General features: G+C 41.7%; 1 protein-coding gene across 5 annotated transcripts in view; it reads right to left on the bottom strand.

Moving 5' to 3' along the window:
• The window catches only part of Rubcn (rubicon autophagy regulator), a 67848-nt gene that overhangs the window by 26504 nt on the left and 19647 nt on the right, over nucleotides 1–21697 (bottom strand). For 3 of the 5 annotated variants that reach the window (XM_042670119.1, XM_042670084.1, XM_042670101.1), the window contains exons 2-7: nucleotides 21069–21222; nucleotides 13121–13207; nucleotides 9009–9168; nucleotides 8320–8426; nucleotides 5771–5927; nucleotides 4425–4958 (exon numbers count right to left, since the gene is read on the bottom strand). In XM_042670119.1, the coding sequence (XP_042526053.1) occupies nucleotides 4425–4958; nucleotides 5771–5927; nucleotides 8320–8426; nucleotides 9009–9168; nucleotides 13121–13207; nucleotides 21069–21107 (1084 nt within the window). In that variant the 5' untranslated portion in view covers nucleotides 21108–21222. The remainder of the gene's footprint in view (nucleotides 1–4424; nucleotides 4959–5770; nucleotides 5928–8319; nucleotides 8427–9008; nucleotides 9169–13120; nucleotides 13208–21068; nucleotides 21223–21697) is intronic. The other 2 variants (XM_042670091.1, XM_042670110.1) reach the window with 1 other exon arrangement.

The raw sequence follows: 21697 nt of genomic DNA, 5'->3' as shown, positions 1-21697 counted from the left end.
TAATTGGTCACTTAAGAGTCCCAGAGCACTAAGCTAGATGGTTGGAGAGCCGTGAAACAACTGGAAACAGCCCAGAGGCAATCCTGTCACTATCTACATTTACAGATGACATTCTGTACCTCTTAGCCCACTTCAAAAATAAAAAAAAAATAAAAAGACAAATTAAATCCTGTGCTCAGGTCACAATGGCTTCCTCTTGTGCATGATTTCCATATGGAACTTTGTCTTCTGATAATTAAACCCAGATACTCAAAGTTTCTTTTCAAGATGCCTCTCACCTCTTTGAGAACCATCCATCTGGAGATGGATGATATACAAGATAACACCCCAGAGCACAAGACAGGGAGTAGAGAGGAGACCAAGAGAAGTGTTGCATATGTGTGATTTCTAGCACAGGGGTTGAAAATGACAAAGGGTGGGTAAGATTGCATAATATGTATCTTTCCTCCACAGAGCTCAATAATCCGAACAAAGGGAGAGTGGGTGAAAGAGAATTTCGGCCCTAGCCTCCCCAGTACTCACTTAGCATACTCCACATTCTGAGAGTTAGAATAGAAAGATGTCTACCTTCTAGTGAAATTACTTGGTCACTGAAGAGTCTGATGTGACTTTACTGCTTTAGTCAGAGTAGGGCCAAAGGCCTCTCAACTCTGACTACTTACTGCAGGACTCTCTAGTCAGTGACCAGACAGGAAGTAAAACCTATCTACAAGTGAGCAGCAGACACAAGTCTAGCACTGGAGAACATTTAACTGTTCTCATTTTCTAAGTAATTCCAGAGCAAGGTGTGAAAGGAGCTCTCCAATATTGAACAGCCCAGGAATACAGAACACGTGGGGGAAAGGAAATGGGATGTCAGTTTATTCTAAAGGGAAAGAGATTATATAGTCCAAAAGGAGGAAGACAAAGGAGGAAAACAATCAAAACCAAGATGAATTTATTCATTTAGTTCTCTCTCCTTCCATCTAACCTCTTGACAAACCAATTTAAGAAAGTCTTCAAAAACAAGCACCTTAAAATTTTGATACCTTCATAATAGGCTTTAATACAATATCAGGTTTACATTTTCTACAGAATGAAAATTAAAAACTGTGATGTCCTTTAAAAGCAACAACCAGAAAATGCTGAAAGAACTGGGGTTGATGGCCTTGCCACCAAAGGGCTCAGTCACTGGCGAAAGAAGGGCAGGGCTTTAGGAGAAGACTGCCTAGGGCTGGGAAGGTGGCTCAGTGGTAGAGCGCTTGCCTTGCATGCTCGAGGCCCTGGGTTCGATTCCTCAGCACCACATAAGCAAAAAGAAAAAAAAAAGCAGGAGAAGACTGCCTAGGAATAGGAACCAGTGAGGGCTAGGAATGGAGAAATAGCAACAAGCCACAAGAAGTTTTAAAAACTGACATTCCTCAAAAAGAAACACAATTTCCAGTCCTATCGAAGGCAAAGCCAGTGGGTACCTGAGTAAAGAGCAGGGTGCTCTTGAGACACATTCAACACATTTCCCTGGCAAATGGTGCCAATGTGTTAGCTGCTCCGCTCAGAAAAAAAAAAATCCACTGCCCAGCAAATACAATTTTATATTTTCCTGGAGGTTCAACCTATTGACAACCTCTACAGTGAACTCTGCTCAACTAATAGTCACCATGATGTCTTGGCAAGAGACTTTGAGATCCCCAGCTAACAGTGCACAACACAAACTAGAACACCAAAATCTTTTTTTTTTTTTTTGTCGGTCCTGGGGACTGAACTCTGGGCCTGGGCACTGTCCCTCAGCTCTTCAGCTCAAGGCTAGCACTCTACCATTTGAGCCACAGTGCTACTTCCAGCTTTTTCTGCTTATGTGGTGCTGAGGAATCAAACCCAGGGCCTCATGCATGCAAGGCAAGCACTCTACCACTGAGCCACCTTTCCAGCCCCACTTAAAAAAAAATATGAATGTTGCCATTCAGTACTTGTTTGTTTACTGAGTTCACTATCTCTGATGGTGCCCATTCACTAATTCTTAGCATTTCCTTACATTCTAAATCTGTATTCTTATGATGGCTCATCTCTATAAGGTTTGGCAAACTTTATTCATCTATAACCTTTCTCAAGCTACTATAAACAGTGGCTTCACCCACCAGAAAACCAGTTTTTAATCCTTTCTCACTATTCTGACTGGTAGACACATTCCTGTAGTATTAGTATATCCATGAATTACAGTTCCCAGAATGGAACACAATCTCTCTGAATATCACTATAACAAAGGAAACAGACTCACGTCACTAGACAAATGTGCAATGGCTGGAATATGGATGCACAGGGGCATGAAGACAGGCGAAAGAAAAAAAGGAAGTGGGGACTTGAACAGGCAAAAACATGCAAGTATACCCAAGACCACAGAAAGGGATAAAACATTCTGGTGTTAAGTCAAGAAAAAATAAGTAATCAACAGTAAGTACTCAGTTATAATTAAGTACTCATTCTGCCACTGATTCACCATAAAGCCTTAGACAAAAGGCAGGCCTCAGTTATACCTTTGAGCAAAATTGAATTGCTAAGTCTCAATTCTGCTTCCCAGAAGCTGTTGAAAGATGGAACGAGGCACTTTGGAAATTGTGGGCAGCACACAATATCACATGAAATACTGGAGCCATTTCAATGACAGGTCTCAACATTGCACCAGGAAAAGAGTAGCCAAACTTGATTTGACACCAGACTGAAAAAGGGGATTTAAACTTAGCAAGGTGGTCACAGAGGAACAAAAGGAAAAAGAGGTAGGGGATTGACTCCCAAACCTGCAATGGGATCTTCAACTATAATGGTGATATTCCTGGGGCCTCCTGTAGAGAAACGGATAGGTGCAGAGGAGAGTTCAGACAGAACAAACGAGATTAGAGAAAGTGGAACGGTTACCTGGGGAAAGTGGTGACCTAACTCCCAAGAGGGAATTACAGTGCTGAAGCGCGGATGCCTTGTACAAGAAATGATATATGACCATACTTCCTTGGACACTTCTGCATTCTTAAGCAGGTTACCATGGTTTCTGGACTCCACATGGATACAAGAATGGGAGTTGGTAGAGTGCTTGCCTAGCATGATGGAGGCCCTCAGTTCAATTCCTACTATTGCAAGCTATTTTTAAAAATGGAGGCCAGAAAGTTTTACATGCTCAAAAGCCAGTGACCTGGAGTACAAGAGACACCAGCCTGCAGGAGAAATGACATGAAATCTAACCTAACCACTCTTCACATCGAAGAAGCTTATAACAAGGTAGGTTTTATTTAAAGAATTTTTTCCTAAAGAACTACAAGGCAAAATTGATGGAAGAAAGAAATGTTTGTCACTCAAGAGGTTTCAATTGTGGCCATTAGCTTTCTTCTTTCTAGAAATTATGGAAACAATGGGAATCTTTTTTTAGTCTTTTTTGGGGGAGGCAGTATTGGAGCTTGAACTCAGGGCCTGGGCACTGTTCATGAGCTTTTTTGCTCAAGACAAATACTCTACCACTTGAGCAAGAGCTCCCCTTTCAGCCTTTTTGTGGTTAATTGGAGATAAGAGTTTCACAAGTTCTCCTGAGCTGGCTTTGAGCTGTGATCTTCAGAGTCAGCCTCCAAAGTAGCTACGATACAGACATGAGTCACCAGCATCCAGCCTTTTTTAGACTTAATATTTTACATTTCATTTTAATATTTTATTTCTGGGGATTTCCTGATCCAAAATGGCTTTAAGCACAAACGTCTATGTTACACTTGCTTTCATGGAACTTGCAGAGCCCAACAACCCAGGGAGATGATGACAGAGAGACAGCAAAGCACGGACCCACTTTCCCCATGGAAGGTTGCTAGTATTTCTGTGAGGAGGTCCCAGGAGCAAGGGTTCTTTACCTGACTGCCTCAGTCTGAATTAATGATGCAGCAGGTAGTCCCACCTTCTTGATTACAAGGTCACATCACCCCATTCTGACTATATCCCTGCATTTAATTAGGAAACTCTAATATCAATCTGTTTCTCCTTTTATATCCTGACCAAACTTCTAAGGAATCACAAAAAGAGGAGGAATTGAATGAGACTGTTGTTCAAGAATCCAGGAAAGCATTTAGTATTTAGCATTATATGAAAGAACAAACATAAATATATTCAGTTTGTTTGGTTTTGTTTTTGTTGAAACAGGGTCTATGTAGCCCAAGCTAACCTTGAACTCACAACCCTTCTGCCTCAGCCTTCTGAGTGCTGAGATTACAGGCAAGCAGTATCACATCCAGCCTCACAGATTTGTCAAGTATTACATTATAAGCTTCTCTCTTTCATCATAAAGCAGAATGACATGTCATCAGACACATAACTTCTCTTTGAACCACTTGAAAATTTTTAGAAAGAAACTTTCTCTTCTATCCTAAAATCAGGGGACTCTTGCCATAGCTAGTATAATGATGGGTGGCACTCATTACCTGGAGTTCCTTTGGAGGCAATGTTGGTATCCGAATGGGAGCGAATATGGCTCTTCTTTGTCCCTGGGGTGACAGTGACTGTTTGCCCTTCTGAGAAGCTGGATCTGCGAAGGACAGTAGATAGTTGGCTCTGCCTATCTGCCTCTTGGTCTCCTAAGGAAGAAGCAACAGAATCTGGCTTCTGAGAACTGCTGGAGGAGAATAAATTAGAGTTGCTACTCTCCGCATTGCTGCTTTGACTCTGATGGCTGGCAGTCCGGCCATGGGGGTCCAGGTTGCCAATTGCCAGGTATTCGGGCCCCTCACTGGCATCACTTGTGGAGTCATTCTGGCTGCTGACCCAGGATGCCTCTAAGGGGCTAGTTACAGTGCTTGAGCTCATCTCAACTGGGGTTGATGGGAAATTCTGTGCTTGTACAGAATCCGAAAGCAGTAAGGGTTGGATGGTTTGATCCTCTACTGGTAATGGTTGTCTTCTGTCTTCTTGAAGATTCTGGGAAGGGCCAGAGAGTGAAGAGAAAGTAGATCTTCTCTCTAGTATATAAAAAAAAATGGATAAAAAAGGAGAGAAAGTTGAGCTGGAGCACTGTGATATGTATGAAGAACTTCTCCACAACTCAGAACTCAAATCGCTGGCTGAGAAGGTGGCTCAGTAGTAGAGTGCTTGCCTTGCATGCATGAGGCCCCAGGTTCAATTCCTCAGCACCACATAAACAGAAAAAGCCGGAAGTGGCACTGTGGCTCAAGTGGTTGAGCAGTAGCCTTGAGCTGAAGAGCTGAGGGACAGTGCCCAAGCGCAGAGTTCAGGCCCCAAGACCCACCAAAAAAAAAAGAAAAAAAGAACTCAAATTGCAATTGTTACTAAGTATAAAACACATGTTACCTCAGAAAAATAAATGTCAGTTAAAGTAAAAAATTATTTAAAAGCAACCAAGTCAAAAGTATGGGCTTTGAAACTGTGGCTTTGTTGGTATGCATTGCTCATCTGTAAAATAAGCAATTACCTACCTCACATGACTGTTTTAAGGATCACATGAGATAATAAATACCAATTCATTACAAGAGTCTAGCACATTGTAGGCACTCAATGAATGTTAGCTACTATTTAAGTGCCTTCTTTGCAATGTAGATTAGAAACTCAAGAACCTAAAAACATCTCTTTAATGATTCTACTGAACTATCTTGGATTAGCTGATATAAAACTTCTTAAAGACTTCCATTATTAAGTAAAGTTTCACAAATTCCACCAACCTAAGGCTCAATTATCAACCTTTGAGCACTCACAAATTCCTTTACTATTTAGGCCCAGAGAGAGATGTAAATACCAACCATTCCTGCCCCCATACCTGAACTGTGGTTGGACATGGATTGGTGTAGGCTGGAGGAGGATCCAAAGTAGGAATGTTGAGTATAGCTGGTTGGAGGAGTATATGTGGAGCCAGGCAGAGCTGTCAAGCTCTGGCTCTTTGTTACCAGCAGTGGACTTTCCTGCTTTCTGGCAAACTAAAACAAAACAAAACATGGATCAGAGTCAAGGATAGAGGCCCTCAGAGGAGGGTGCACAGTATCACAGAAATGCTGATAGAAACTAGCCTTTGACATTACACTTGGACTATAGCCCAAGCTTGTAGCTACACTCTATCATATAACTTTGAAACTGCAGTCTTGTACACACTGGAATCCTTGTAAATGGACAAAGTAGGGGTACTCTCTCCTGAAGGTGCTTACAACTATATGTGTGATGTCAGAAGCCAGACAGATTAGGGCTCTAATTTACACTTGCAACTAATAAGCCATTCTGTCAGAACTTTGGGCAACCAATTTACCTTCAGTGGTTCTTTTTATAAAAAGAGATTAATAGCCAGGTGTTTTACACCTGTAGCCAAGTTGTGTGGGTGGATCGTGGTTAAAGTCAGCTCGGGCATACACGTAAGACCCTTTCTCAACCAGTAGCTGGGTATGGTAGTGTATACTTGTCATCTCAGCTATGATAGGAATCCAGGTAAAAGTGAGACTCTATCTCAAAAATAAGAAAAATAAGGGCTGGGAAAGTGGCTCAGTGGTAGAGCGCTTGCCTTGCATGCATGAGGGTCTGGGTTCAATTCCACCACATAAGCAAAAAGAAAAAAGCCGGAAGTGGCACTGTGACTCAAGTAGTAGAGTGCTAGCCTTGAGCTGAAGAACTAAGGGACAGTGGCCAGGCCCAGAGTTCAGGCCCAACGACTGGATCCAAAAAAAAAAGAAAAAAGAAAAATAGGTTAGAGGCATGGCTTGTTGGTAGAATACCTATCTAGTAAGCAAAAGGCCTGAGTTCAAAACCTAGTGTTGCCAAAAATTTAAAAAGAGAGAGAGAGGGGGCTGGGAATGTGGCTTAGTGGTAGAGTGCTTGCCTATCATACATAAAGCCCTGGGTTCCATTCCTCAGTACTACATAAACAGAAAAAAACAGAAGTGGTTGTGGCTAAAGGTAGAGTGCTAGCCTTGAGCAAAAGAAGCTCAGGGACAGTACCCAGAGTTCAAGCCCCAGGACTGGCAAAAGAAAAACCCGTGAGGGTGGGGGGGAAGAGAGAGAGAGAGAGAGAGAGAGGGAGGGAGATTAATACCTGCTTCCTATAGTTGTGGGGATTAAATGAGATGATTTGTGGTTTATACATATCACTATGCATAACACATAGAAAGTATTCACGGATAGTAATCCATAAAAATTTAAAAACCAGCTGGGCGCCGGTGGTTCACACCTGTAATCCTAGCTGCTGAGAAGGGTGAGATCTGAGGATAATGGTTCAAAGCCAGCCTGGGCAGGAAAGTCCGTGAGACTCTTATCTCCAATAAACCACTAGAAAACCAGAAGTGGCGCTGTGGCTCAAGCAGTACAGTGCTTACCTTGAGCTGAAGAGCTGAGGGACAGCACCCAAGCCCAGAGTTCAAGCCCCACGACCAACAAAAATAAATAAATAAAATGTAGAAACTAAGCAAAAGGAGATTTTTCTGCCCTAAAAGGAATACAGGATCTGGTTCTACTCTAGCTAAGGTACTGACTGAAATATTAGTAATGGGATAAATTAATTACAGGTAGCAAAATTTTCTTTGTACTACAAAATTTTCATCATAATAAAAGAAAAAAAAATGGCAGATCCTATGTGCCACTAAGCCATCCCAGGTGTGACAATGTAACTTCTACAGAACTGTCCCTCTTCTCTCTAGTTCTTTGTCAAGCCTGCTTTTAACGAAGCATATTTCAAGGGTGCCGAGGGTTTTTAAGATATATACACACAAGTCAGGAGCCAGCGGCTCACACCTGTAACCCTAGCTACTCAGGAGACTAAGATCTAAGGATCACAATTTTGAAGCCAGCAGAGGCAGGCTTCAAAGTGGAGCTGTGGCTTAAGTGGCAGAGTGCTAGACTTGAGCAAAAAAAGCTCAAAGACAGTGCCTAGGCCCTGAGTACAAACCTCAGGACAGGCAGCAAAAAACAAACAAAAAAATACGCACAAACACAGATACAACAAGCTGTGATCTAAGCTTAAACTCTCCATTTCAATAAGTTCTTAGGAGTATTTCCACTTCTTCTCAAACATTAAAAAAAAAATGAAAGCAGGGCTGGGAAGGTGGCTCATTGGTAGAGCGCTTGCCTTGCATGCCTGAGGCCCTGGGTTCGATTCCTCAGTGCCACATACACAGAAAGAGCTGGAAGTGGCACTGTGGCTCAGGTGGTAGAGTGCTAACCTTGAGCAAAATTTGAATCTTAGGGACAGCACCCAGGCCCTGAGTTAAAACCCCAGGACTAGCAAAAAAAAAAAAAAAAAAAGCCTTTTAGCTCATAACTCCATAGTGAATAAGTCATTTACTACTCAGGGTTACATCACAGACATAAATAATTACTTGTCCCTTTTACCATAGATGCGTCAATCTGAGCCAGAAGGCGAGGGTTATTCTGTTCCACTGCTTCTAGGCATTGGAGCATGGCGGTAACATGGGCGTCACTTAGCAGGAAAGCAGTTTCTAGGAAGAAAAAAGTTACTATAGTGATGGACTTCCTTGATGGCCTTGGGAGAGAGAAGCTGAGGGAAAGAGTAAAGGAACTGAGGAGGAAACTCATGTGACTGTGGGCGGAAAGGAATTCAGAGACAAGTAAAATATAGGAGGAGCTAATTCTAGTCCAATAAGGAGATCAAAATAAGAGGCTCCAAAGTCAGAATGACCTATAACTAGATCATGGCTTTGGGTAACTGCAGCCATTATCTAACCTCAACTGCTTCTCTGGTTGAAAAACATGATGCTAACATACAACTCCTCTGGCTGTTGTGAAAAGTATACAGTGAGTGGCACATAAAAACTCTTGACAAGTGGTGGTTATTATTATTGACTTGTATGATCAGTGTAGGGGAATATCTTAATATAAAGCATGATTAAGTTTTTCAGAGGAGGTGAGAGAAAAGGCTAGATATCTGTTTCTGAGTAGAATCTATAGCATCAAGTGTAAAATATGAGGCTCTAACAGGTTGTCTGTCTACAGAGGAAAAGTGAGATGGAAGGCAAAAAGGAAGTATATATATGAAGCAACCCTAAATGACCTCTACCTACCTGTGTAGAATTTCCTGATATACTGTCTATCTCCAAGCAGAGGCCGGAGTTGGGCTGAGAGGCAGTGGGACTGCAGGCTGTGCTGTAACCACAGCTCTGCCACAGCACGCTCATTCACACCATCAGTGCTGCTTTGGCCATTCTCATGCAAGTTGATGAACTAGGAGACAAAGAGGCATGAATTAAAATATATATCAAAAAAGTTCAGCTGGGTGCCAGTGGCTCATGCCTATAATCCTAGCTACTCAGGAGGCTGAGATCTGAGGATCACAGTTTGAAGCCAGCCTGGGAAGAAGAGTCCCTGTGAGATTCTTACCCACTCAAATTATCTAATTAACCACTCAAAAACTAGAAGTGGAGCTATGGCTCCACTTCTAGCATTAAACAAAAAGAAGCTCAGGGGTAGAGCTCAGGTCCAGAGTTCAAACCCAAGACCAATATGGGGTGGGGTGGGGGGAAGTACAGAAACACAGAGGACTAATCACCTGAGAACCACATCTAGAGGACACTAGGGGAGGAGAATGAAATAGAGATTAATAGCTTAACTGCTATAATGGGTCCCCAATAAGGCACTGAGCAGTAAAGTCCTGATATGCAACTGTGGGAGAGACAAAGCTGCTATATCTGGTTCTTTACATTCTAGCTTCAAAGAGACAGTTGTACTGGGATATTCAAAGGAATATCCTCTTGGACTTTCTCATAGAGTTCTCTATTTCAGGAGGCCTCCAGAAAGGAATGCAAGAAAATTGTTAGGGAGAAGGATCTAGGCAAATGCTACCGAAGACTTTCCACCAAAGAAAAACCAACCGGGGCTGGGAAGGTGGCTCAGCGGTAGAGCGCTTGCCTTGCATGCCTGAGGCCTTGGGTTTGATTCCTCAGCACCACATAAGCAAAAAGAGAAAAGCCGGAAGTGGTGCTGTGGCTCAAGTGGTAGAGCGCTAGCCTTGAGCTGAAGAGCTGAGGGACAGCGCCCAGGCCCAGAGTTCAGGCCCCACGACCGGACCCAAAAATAAAAACAAGAAAAACCAACCCAACCAGTCACTTTTTTTTTTTTTTACCAGTCCTGGGCTTGAACTCAGAGCCTAGGCTCTGTCCCTAAGCTTCTTTTGCTTAGGCTAGCACTCTACCACTTGAGTCACAGAGCCACTTCTGGCTTTTTGTGTTTATGTGTCATTGATGAATTGGACTCAGGGCTTCATGCATGCTAGCAAGCACTCTACCACTAAGCCACATTCCCAGCCAGTCGCTTCTTTTTGAGTCTAGCCATAGTATTCTCTATTTGGAACTTCCTCCTTGAAAGTTTCTAAACTTATAGTCTAGGACCAGTGCAACAAAATGTATGAATGGCAATTTCTAGCAGCTTCTATCAGGAAATCTCTGCAGCAACGTATTTTAGAAAAGAAATCTGAAAGATAGATGTAGTAGTACACACTTGTAATCCTAGCCCTTGAGAGACAGGAAGACTGCAAGTTTGAGTCCAGCCTGGACTATAGAACAAGGCCTTGTCTCAAAACAGACAAATGAAAAGAATAAAAATAGAAAAGATGGAAAGAGGCTTATTTGAAAATATAAAAGAAGGAAAAAGATAAGCCACAGTATGACACCTGTAACTTGGTAACTAATCATTTAAAAGTTACTTTTATAAAGGGGATCCAAATAGGGAAAGATGAAGTAAAACTCTCCCTCCTTGCAGATGACATGACCTTGTATTTAAAGAATCCCACGGACTCCACTCCCATATTACTCAAGCTGATTCGAAACTTTGGCAAAGTAGCAGGGTAAAAATTAACCCTCAAAAATCAATGGCTTTTCTGCATGCCAACTATGAGAAGAGCACAGCTGAAATGAGGAAAGCAACTCCATTTGTAACAGCCCCACAAAAAATAAAATACCTAGGAATTAACTTAACCAAAGAAGTGAAGGGCCTCTATGATGAAAACTTTAAAAACCTGAAAAAGGAAATCAAAACAGAACTTAGGAAGTGGAAAAACCTCCCATGCTCCTGGATTGGAAGGATTAACATCATGAAAATGGCAATACTTCCCAAAGCTATCTACAAATTCAATGTGATACCTATCAATATTCCAACTTCATTCTTCAAGGAAATAGAAGAGGCAATCCAAAAATTCATATGGAACAATAAAAGACCCCAAATAGCAAAAATGATCCTTAACAGAAAGAACAGTGCTGGAGAAATATCAATACCAAATTTCAAACTCTACTACAAAGCCACAGTAATCAAAGCAGCTTGGTACTGGCACAAGAACAGATTTCAGGACCAATGGAATAGAATTGAAAACCCAGAAATGAACCCACAGACCAACAGCCACCGAATCTTCAATAAGGGAGCTAAAAAAATAGAATGGAAGAAAGACAGCCTCTTCAGTAAATGGTGCTGGCAAAATTGGTTAATCACTTGTAGAAAACGAAAGCTAGATCCTTATATATCACCCTGCACCAGAATCAACTTCAAATGGATCAAAGACCTCAGAGTCAAAGCACACACCCTGAAAACATTATAGGACGGAATAGGAGAAACCCTAGGTCTCCTTGGCACAGGCCAAAAATTTCTTAATAGAGACCCAGAAAAACAACAAATCAAAGAAAGGTTGGACAAATGGATTGCATGAAGTTGCAGAGCTTCTGCATGGCAAAGGACAGTTAGCAAGATCAATAGAAAGCCCACAGATTGGGAGAAGATATTCACTAGCCATACAATGGACAAGGGTCTCATATCTAAAATATACCTGGAACTCAAAAAATTAAATCCCCCAACAACAGATCCTCAAAGAAACAACTGCCCAATAAATAAGTGGGCTAAAGACTTAAAGAGAAACTTTTCTGAAGAGGAAATAAGAATGGCCAATAGACACATGAAAAAATACTCAACCTCTCTAGCCATAAAAGAAATGCAAATCAAAACAACATTGAGATACCACCTCACCCCAGTTAGAATGGCTATAATCGAGAACTCTAATAACAAAGAGATGCTGGAGGGGATGTGGACAGAAGGAAACCCAACTGCATTGTTGGTGGGAGTGTAAACTTGTTCAACCACTTTGGAAAGTAGTATGGAGGTTCCTCAAAAGACTCCACATAGAGCTCCCCTATGACCCAGCAATCCCACTTTTGGGCATTTACTCAAATGTTCACAAACAAGACCACACTAAAAAAACTTATTAAAAAAAAAGTTAGGAGCTGGGAAGGTGGCTCAGTGGTAGAGCGCTTGCCTTGCATGCCTGAGGCCTTGGGTTCGATTCCTCAGCACCACATAAGCAATAAGAAAAAAGCCTGAAGTGGCGCTGTGGCTCAAGTGGTAGAATGCTAGCCTTGAGCTGAAGAGCTGAGGGACAGCGCCCAGGCCCAGAGTTCAGGCCCCATGACCGGACCCAAAAAAAAAAAAAAAGAAAAAGAAAAACGAACTTTACAATTTAGGCAGGAGGGGGCGAGAATGTAGTTGTGCAGATGGGAAGGAAGGGATGGTAGGGGAAAAACAAAGGAGGAGGCAACAATGCTTGATAAGAAATGTACTCATTTCCTTGTTCATGTGATTGTAAACCCTCTGTACAGTATTTTCATAATAAAAAACTTATTAAAAAAAAAAGTTAGGGGCTGGGAAAGTGGCTCAGTGGTAGAGTGCTTGCCTTGCATGCATGAGGCCCTGGGTTCAATTACTCAGCATCACATAAGCAAAAAGAAAAAAGCAGTAAGTGGCACTGTGGCTCAAGTGGTAGAGTATCAGTCTTGAGCAGAAAAACCAAGCAAAACCGGGCACATGTGGCTCACAGCCATAGCTACTCAGGGGTTTGAGATCTAAGAATCATGGTTCAAAGCCAGCTTACACAGGAAAGTTTGTAAGATTTGGATCTCCAATTAACCAGTAAAAACCTGGAGGTGGAGCTGTGGCTCATAGTGGTAGCGCACTAGCCTTGAGCAAAAAGAGCTCAGGGAGTGTCCAGGTCCTAAGTTCAAGCCCCTATAATGGACCAAAAACAAAAAAAAAAGGAAACTGTTCGCACTCCATTCTAGAGCAAAAGATTCTGTCAACAGAATATCAGACAATGAAGACTTGCAGCTACACACCAGGATACCAGCTCTTTTTCCACTCTTACCTTTTCCACATGAAGGGCTGAGTGGGGACTGAGCCAACGGATATCTTTCACAAATTGCCAGTAATCTGTCTGGCGGCAACACACCTGCTGGAAGAAAACTCAAAATGAGCAAATCACTACCATTTTGGAACAAACCTTAGTTTCACTGTTGACGTTCAAAGAGAGAGAAAAAAAAGAGCCAAACATGGTAGTACATGTCTATAATCCTAGCACTTTGGAGGTGATGATAGGTAGATCATGAATTTGGGGCCAGTCTTGGATATATAGCAAGATCCTGTTGAGAGAGAGGGGAGGGGTAGGGGGAGAGGGAGAGAGGGAGTGAGAGGAAGAGAAGGAAAGAGGGAGAGAGCGAGAGAAAAGAATAACTTTTCCTTGCCTTAGAAAAAGTTTTTTTTGGGGGGGGCTGGGAAGGTGGCTCACTGGTAGAGCACTTGCCTTGCATGCAAGAGGCCCTGGGTTCGATTCCTCAGCACCACATAAGCAAAAAGAAAAAAGTGGGAAGTGGTGCTGTGGCTCAAGTGGTAGAGTGCTAGCCTTGAGTAGAAGAGCTGAGGGCAGTGCCTAGGCCCAGAGTTCAGGCCCTATGACTGACAAAAAAAAAAAATCATTTTAACCATTTCTCTGAACAGGTAACATACATACAAGGTATAAATTGAAAAGAAATCTATTTTTTTTACTACTTATCTCTAACATTCAGTTTCCTACAAGATAGTTCCTTTTTTTTTTTTTTGTCCGGTTGTGGGGCCTGAACTCTGGGCCTGGGCGCTGTCCCTCAGCTCTTCAGCTCAAGGCTAGCACTCTACCACTTGAGCCACAGCGCCTCTTCAGGCTTTTTTCTTTTTGCTTATGTGGTGCTGAGGAATCGAACTCAGGGCCTCAGGCATGCAAGGCAAGCGCTCTACTACTGAGCCACCATCCCAGCCCCCAAGATAGTTCTTAAAAATGATGAAGAGTTATTTATGAAAAGCCAGAGATGAATGTCTAATAGTATCCAATGCAAGTGAAATCAAATAAGGAAATATTTGCTTTTCTTACACTACCCCATCAAAAAAGAGCTATATAGACAGCCAAAGAAATGCCCAATATGAGAACAGTCCTATGGAAGGGGCCTAGACATAATAAACAAAATGTTGTGGAGTTGTTTTTTGGTGGGTTTTTTTGTTTGTTTGTTTGTTTGTTTGCTTGAACTGAGAGCCTGGTCATTGTCCTTGAGGCTCTTTTGCTCAGAGCTAGCACTCTACCTCTTTGAGCCACAGCTCCACTTCCAGTTTTTGAGTGGTTAATTGGTTAATTGGTTTTTGAGTGGTTAATTGAGTGGTTAATTTACACAGACTTTTCTGCCCAGGCTGGCTTCAAACCCTGATCCTCAGATCTCAGCCTCCTGATTAGCTAGGATTACAAGGCATGAGCCACTGGCACCCAGCAACAAAATGTTTATATCAGCTGGGCACCAGTGTTTCATGCCTATAAAGTCCTATTTACTCAGAAGGCTGAGATCTGAGGATTGTAAAATTCACCCGAAAGGAAACTGCTACCTGGTTCAGGCAGGAAAAAGTTTTCCTGGGAGGAAAGCAAACTGTAGACCCACACAAAATGGAGATGTGCAGAGGCAGAAGGGAATGAGAAAGAGAAAGAGAGAGACAAGGACTAACGTTGAGCTGGATTATATAGGGAAAGGTGGGAGGCGGGACCAAAGGGGTTACAGAACCAGAGGGGACAGAAGTGATCTCAGAACCTGGGATCTTTTGCTGACTCACAGTCAGGTGATTGACAGTCAGGCGATTACTGGTTTTAGGCAGGTGAAAAGGAAAGGGAAAGGGACTATTCTCGTGGGCAGACCTAACATCCCAGGCTTTTGATAGTTATAAATGGGCCATGATTCTCTTTGGCTACTTCCCGCTGTTAAGGGGTGTCGACATTAGGGGTAAAAAGTGGAGTTGTTGTGGGAGAAAGCAACAAGCAGCAACTGTTCCTCGGTGGTGAATACATGTATATGTCCTTAGATGACATCTGAAAGAAATCTTACAAGGCAGGGGCTAAGCAATAAGAAAAAATATTAGAGGAAATACAAATGGCAGAAGGGTGGGACGGGGGCAGCAAATTAAAAATTGGATGACTTGGCTAGTTCCTATCTCCATTCCAGGCAGTCCTGGAGTTGGTGGAAAATGTCCCTAGCTCCTTCTGACATCTGCCAACTAGGTAGGGGAGAGTATGGTAGACTGGTAAACAGTCAGACTCTGGGGCTGAACTGGAGTAGTTAAAGGGCCTGCTGGGAGGCCTTGGTAGATGTCTGGATACATTAGATGGACAAGCTTAACTATGTTGATCTCCTGGATCTGATTCATTTTGAAAAAGTGAATGTAGTGGCTCCATTTAGGAGGTAACATCATCATCTCTCATTCCTCTCCATGGTTCCTTTTTCCCCAGACTGGATGAGTCCTGGGTATCTAGGTGCTCATTGCTGGGATAGCTCATCTCAGTTGGCACTCACAGGGTTTGAACTCAAGACCTGGACACTGCCCCTAAGCACTTCTGCTCAAGGCTAGTGTTCTACAGCCACCTTGAGTCACAGTGCCACTTCTAGTGTTTGGCTGGTTAATTAGAGATAAGAGTCTCTTGAGCCATGCTTCCATCCTGGCTCTTTGCTGGTCTCAGATGAATTTTTCTGCCTGGGCTGGCCTCAGATTGAATGAGTCTTTGCCAAAGAGTGCTAGTTTTGAGCAAAAAAGCTCAGGGACAGCCTTGATCTGTACAGGCCCTGAGTGCAAGTCCCACAACTGATAGAAACAAAAAACAAAACAAGCAAACAAAAAAGTTCTCAAGGTGGGGAGGGAAAGTAGGAGAAAAATGAGGGAAAGAGTAACAAGTTTTGACAAGAAATGTACTTATTATCTTACTTATATAACTGTAACCCCTCTGCACATCACTTGGCAATAAAAATAAAAGAAAAATCTTCTCAACAAAATGCTAGCTTGTCAAATCAAACCACACATCAAAAAGACTCTTGTTATTTTTTTTCCCAGCCCCCAAAAGACTATGAATGAGCAAATGGAATTCATCTCAGGTATCCAAGGATGGTTTCATATGCATACATCAATGAACATAATACATTTCACATCAGGATGAGGGACAAAATAAACATGATCATCTCAATAGAAACAGAAGGGGGCTGGGGAGATGGGAAGGGATAGGAAGGGGAAACAAAGGAGGAAGCAACAATGCTTGATAAAAAATGCACTCATTACCTTGCCCATGTAATTATAACCCCTTTGTACGGTATTTTCACAATAAAAAAAAAAAAAAGAAAGAAACAGAAGGGAAACTTCTAAATTTCTCTGAAGAGTGCAGGATATAGCTCATTGGTAGACCACTTACCTAGTGTATGGGAAGCCTTGGGTCTGGAAAAAAAAGCAAAATAATAATATGCACATCTGAGGGGCTGGGAAGGTGGCTCAGTGGTGGTAGAGTGCTTGCCTTGCATGCATGAGACCCTGGGTTCAATTCCTCAGCACCACATAACCAGAAAAGGCTGGAAGTGGTGCTGTGGTTCAAGTGATAGAGAGCTAGCCTCGAGCTGAAGAGTTAAGGGACAGTGCCCAGGCCCAGAGTTCAGGCCCCACGACCAAAAGAAAAAATTTTTTAATAATAATATACACATCTGAAATACCATAGTGAAACCCCATCGTACAATTAATACACACTGAAATCAAAAGGCAGAAAAGTAAAACAGAGTCTGCTGTGGGACTAGACACCCATGGGAGGGGGGAGGGTGAATGAGTATGAAGTTGAAGCAGCTTGTTTGCCTGTATGAAAATAGAACAGTGAAATTTATTAAAATTGTCTAAGAAGGGGGAGAAAGGTAAGAGAGAGTCATAGAAGTGATGTTGATGGGGTTCCTTGTATGCATACATGGAAATGTTGCAATGAGACCCCTTAGTACAATTAATGTATGCTAATAAAATTTTATTGGAGTTATGCATCTAAGAACAGTTTCTTCTAGGTGGTAATGAAAAGGAGACTCCTTTTCACTTCTATCAGCTAAACTGTCTGAGAGACTGGGTTATTAAAATGTTTTCCCTTATGGCTGGGAGGTGGGGAGGGAAGGGATGGTAGGGGATAAACAAAGGAGGAAGTAACAACGCTCCATAGGAAATGGACTCATTACCTTACTCATGGAACTGTAACCCCTCTGTACACTACTTTTACAATAAAAAATATTTTTTAAAAATGTTTTCCATTATGGGAAGGACTAAAAACCTAAATACAGGCTGCTCAGAAAATGAGGCCCAGCAAAGAATATGGTCATAATGTTATAGCTTCCCCAAAGCCTTGGATGCTTTGAAAAAAAAAAACAAAACACAACTGAGTTACATGACATCCTTCTGAAAACAGAGAGAAGATAAGGCCAGCATGAATCATCATACTCCTTCCTCCCCCAAGGAAACAACACTCAGAATAGTTTCCTGATGACACAGAAGCCAAATACCATTGACAGTTTTAATATTTGGGAAAAAAATAAAAGGGAAAACAAAGTTTTTGACACAGACTCTAATTCTTACAACTTTACAAGGCCCATAGAGCAGCAATGAAACAGACATGGATCTTCTGTTTCTGATTCTTTCTTCTAGATCCTCCATCTGCTAAGTGTGTATGTCCATGACCAAGTGCCTGATTTTCTCTACTTCCACTTAGTAACACTACTACTGTTTTGTTTTGTTTTGTTTTGTTTTTTTTTTTTGTCGGTTGTGGGGCTTGAACTCTGGGCCTGGGCGCTGTCCCTCAGCTCTTCAGCTCAAAGCGAGCGCTCTACCACTTGAGCTACAGCGCCACTTCCGGTTTTCTGGTGGTTTATTGGAGATAGGAGTCTCACGGTCTCTCCTGCCCGGGCTGGCTTTGAACCGCGATCCTCAGATCTCAGCCTCCTGAGTAGCTAGGATTACAGGCGTGAGCCACCAGCGCCCGGCTACTACTACTGTTTTGTAAATGACCACATACTTGAATATTTTTCATTCTGATAACAAAAGGCTTGCACAAATATTATCACTAATAAGAATATTAGGTGTGTTGCACTTGCCAAACATTTCATTTGAGATTTTTAAAAAATGTATTAGCAAGTCATTTTTTGAATCAGAGGTTTATACCTATAATTCTAGCTACTCAGGGAAATGAGACATGGAGACTGCAGTCCAAAGACAGCCCTGGTAGAGAAGTCCAAGAGATAACATCTCCAATTAACCAACAAAAAGCCATGATGGAGGTACCATTCAAAGTGTCAGCCATAAGCAGGTAAGCAAAGAGAGAGTGAAGCAGAGTCAAGTCCCAGTACTGGCAAAAATAAAAATAAAAAGACCACTGAGCTCATTTAAGGACAATTTTTCTTTCTTTGGTGGGTCTGGAGTGATCCATGCCTCCAATATTTTGCCTATTTTAGGCTTCTCATCATGACATGAGTGTACTACCTTGCCTAACCTATTCTATGGAAATTAATCTTGCAGACTTTTCTGCCCTGGCTGTCCTGAAACCTGAAACTCAGATTCTTCTGACCTCATTCTGCTATGTAGCTAGGATGACAGGTGCACACCTGTTACCACACCCAGCTTATTGGTTGAGAAGAGGTCTTGCAAATGTTTCTGCTGGGACTAACATTGATCCTCCTGAGCTCAGCCTCCCAAATAGCTATGATTACTGGTATCTCTCACCCACGTAGGACAATCATCTATCTTTAAAATCCTTAAGAAGGACTGAAATTATTCTTAAAAGTCAAACCTGGACTAACTTCTCCATTGAATCCTGAAAATATCTAACAGGAACATTGATTTAAAGACTGGACTCAAACCGGGCACTGGTGGTTTACCCTGTAATTCTAGCTATATGGGAGGCTGAGATCTGAGAATCACGGTTCAAAGCCAGCCCAGGTAGGAAAGTCCGTGAGACTCTTATCTCTAATAAACCACTAGAAAACCAGAAACGGTGCTGTGGCTAAGTGGTAGAGTGCTCGCCTTGAGCTGAAGAGCGCAAGGACAGCACCTAAGCCCAGAGTTCAAGCCCCATGACCGGCCAAAAAAAAAAAAAAAGACAGAACTCAGATAATATTCTCATATTTCTCAAGCGGTGGGTAACATATTAAATCCAAACCAGTACAAACACTTTCATGACAATTAGCCGGTTCAGTCTTTTCTGATGTGACTTGAGCTAAGAATAAATTCTGATTACAAAAAAAGAAAGCTGGACACTGGTGGCTTATGTCTGTAGTCCTATTTACTCAGAAGGCTGAGATCCAGAAGATTATGATTCAAGACAGACAGCCTGGGCAAAAAAGTTCACTAGACTTCACCTTCAAAATAACTGGCAAAAAGGTAGGCTGAAAGAAAGGCTCAAGTGTAGAGTGCCAGCTGAGTAAGCACACTAAGCCAGTATGAAATACAGTTTGAACTCTAGTACCAACCCCCCCCCCCAAAAGAAGATATCAAAACCCAGTGATTCACTTGACGATTTTAGCCAGAATCCAACCTTATTTAAAATACTGAAAATGGAATAATTCTCAAAGACACAGGAAAAAATTAAGTGCTACTGAATTCCATTTTCAAAATGCAAAGATTATCAGAATATTTGAATTAAAAAAGAAACTCAATATCAATAAAGTTTATACTGAAAAAATTATGCTATAACTAAATTATTACTCAAAAAAAATCAACCAGCTGCCTACAAAGGAATGTTCAAAGGAATCTAAAAATGAAAACATTTAGTATTTTGTATGTGTCCTGCGAAGGTTCTAAGAGGAAACTCCCAATGATCCAATCATTCTATTAACCACTTGTGCTAAACTTTGCTTTCTTTCACCTCTTATTTTCAATAGTAACTTCTATATACACTACAGATTTCACATGTATTTAGAAGATGAAATCTTATTTTTCCTGCAAGCAAAGTATTTCTTTAGTGCTGTTATAAATTTAAAGTAAAGACAGTAATGACAGGGGTTAAAGGTGTGGCTCAGGTAGTAGAGTACCAGCCAATGATCAAAAGCAAGTATCAGATATTGAGTTCAAGTTCTGGCCTCAGATTTAAAAAAAAAAAAAAAAGTAATAGCCTAAATTAAAGGAACAAAAATTTAAAATCTAAATGAAAGACAGTCAGAGGGAAAAATAATTTTGCATCATGAAAGAAATATAGTTCTAATTATACCAGTCTTATCAAGCATGCAAGTACTCAGCACCAGAACAAACAATGGTCTCTATGCAAAACTATTTTACAAAGGACAGTATGTTCAGTTTAATAGAGCTCATGCTTCTTTTTATTCAATAAAAACATTTCTTGAATGATAGAGACTGAATAAAAAAAAATTTTTGCCAGTCCTGGGGCTTGAACTCAAGGCCTGAGCACAATCCCTGAGCTTTTAAGGCTAGCTCTCTATCACTTGAGCCAGAGTTCAAGTGTTTTGATGATAAATTGGAGATAAGAGTCTTAAGGATTTCTCTGCCTTGGTTGTCTTTAAACCACAATCCTCAGATCTCAGCTCAAGAGTAGCTAGGATTACACACTGGTTGGTGCCCAGTAAAACTGAATAGATTCTTTGACTTGGCTCCTTTTCTTCCTTTATCCTACCCTCAAGACTTTATAGATTACTTAGGAGGAGTAAGCTGAGATCTGAAGATTGTGGTTCCAAGCCAGTTTAGGTAGGAAAGCCTACCTAAGAAGATTCTTATCTTCAATTAACCAACAAAAGCTGGAAGTAGAGGTGTGACTCAAGCAATAAGATTGTCAGCCTTGAACAAAAAAGCTAAGGGAGAGCACCCAGGTTCTGAGTTCAAGTCTTAGTACTGGCACAAACAAAATAAACCAGCTCAAGATTAGTGACTTACAACTTTTTCCTGTCAACCAATTTAATGAAACTATCATTCCAAAAAGTAATTCCGTCTATCAGTCAAAAAAAAAGGAGAGTTCAACGTACCTGGTCATGGATGAGCCCATGATAGAGAATGTTCTGCATGTCCCTGCAAAGCCGTTCCAGGCCACCATACTTAGACCAAACATTGGGGCAGTTGGCAGACACCAAACCCTCCACAGTAGTCTTCAAATTACCCAGCAACTGCCAGTGCTCCCTCCTGCAATGGTACCAATGGTTACTTAACTTCATTGTACCTGATTCTGATCACATCAAAGAAAGCCAAGGAGCCTCCTGTCCCACATTCTTTCCTTTTTCTCATTTATGTATAAGACTCAACACTGAGAGGTAAATCTTGTAAGGAAGACTAAATTAAGCCAGCACCATTGGTTCACACCTTCAATCCTAGCTACATAGGAGGCTGAGATCTGAGGATCCCAGTTCAAACCCAGCCTGGGCAGGAAAGTCCATGAGACTCTTCAATAAACCACCAGAAAACTGCACGTGGTGCTGTGGCTCAAGTGATAGAGCACTAGCTTTGAGCTGAAGAGCTGAGGGACTGGGCCCAGGCCCAGAGTTCAAGCTCCATGACTGACATAAAAAAAAAAAAAGATTCCTTCTTATTCATTATATTTCTAAGTACTAACTACAGTGCAGCACCACATAAATTCACATATAAATATTATATATTATAT

Source organism: Dipodomys spectabilis, unplaced genomic scaffold, assembly GCF_019054845.1.
Source record: "Dipodomys spectabilis isolate Male_0828 unplaced genomic scaffold, ASM1905484v1 ptg000017l, whole genome shotgun sequence".
Classification (NCBI taxonomy): Eukaryota; Metazoa; Chordata; class Mammalia; order Rodentia; family Heteromyidae; genus Dipodomys; species Dipodomys spectabilis.
The sequence above is the reverse complement of the archived record's forward strand: the minus strand, read 5'-3'. Positions and strand labels throughout refer to the sequence as shown.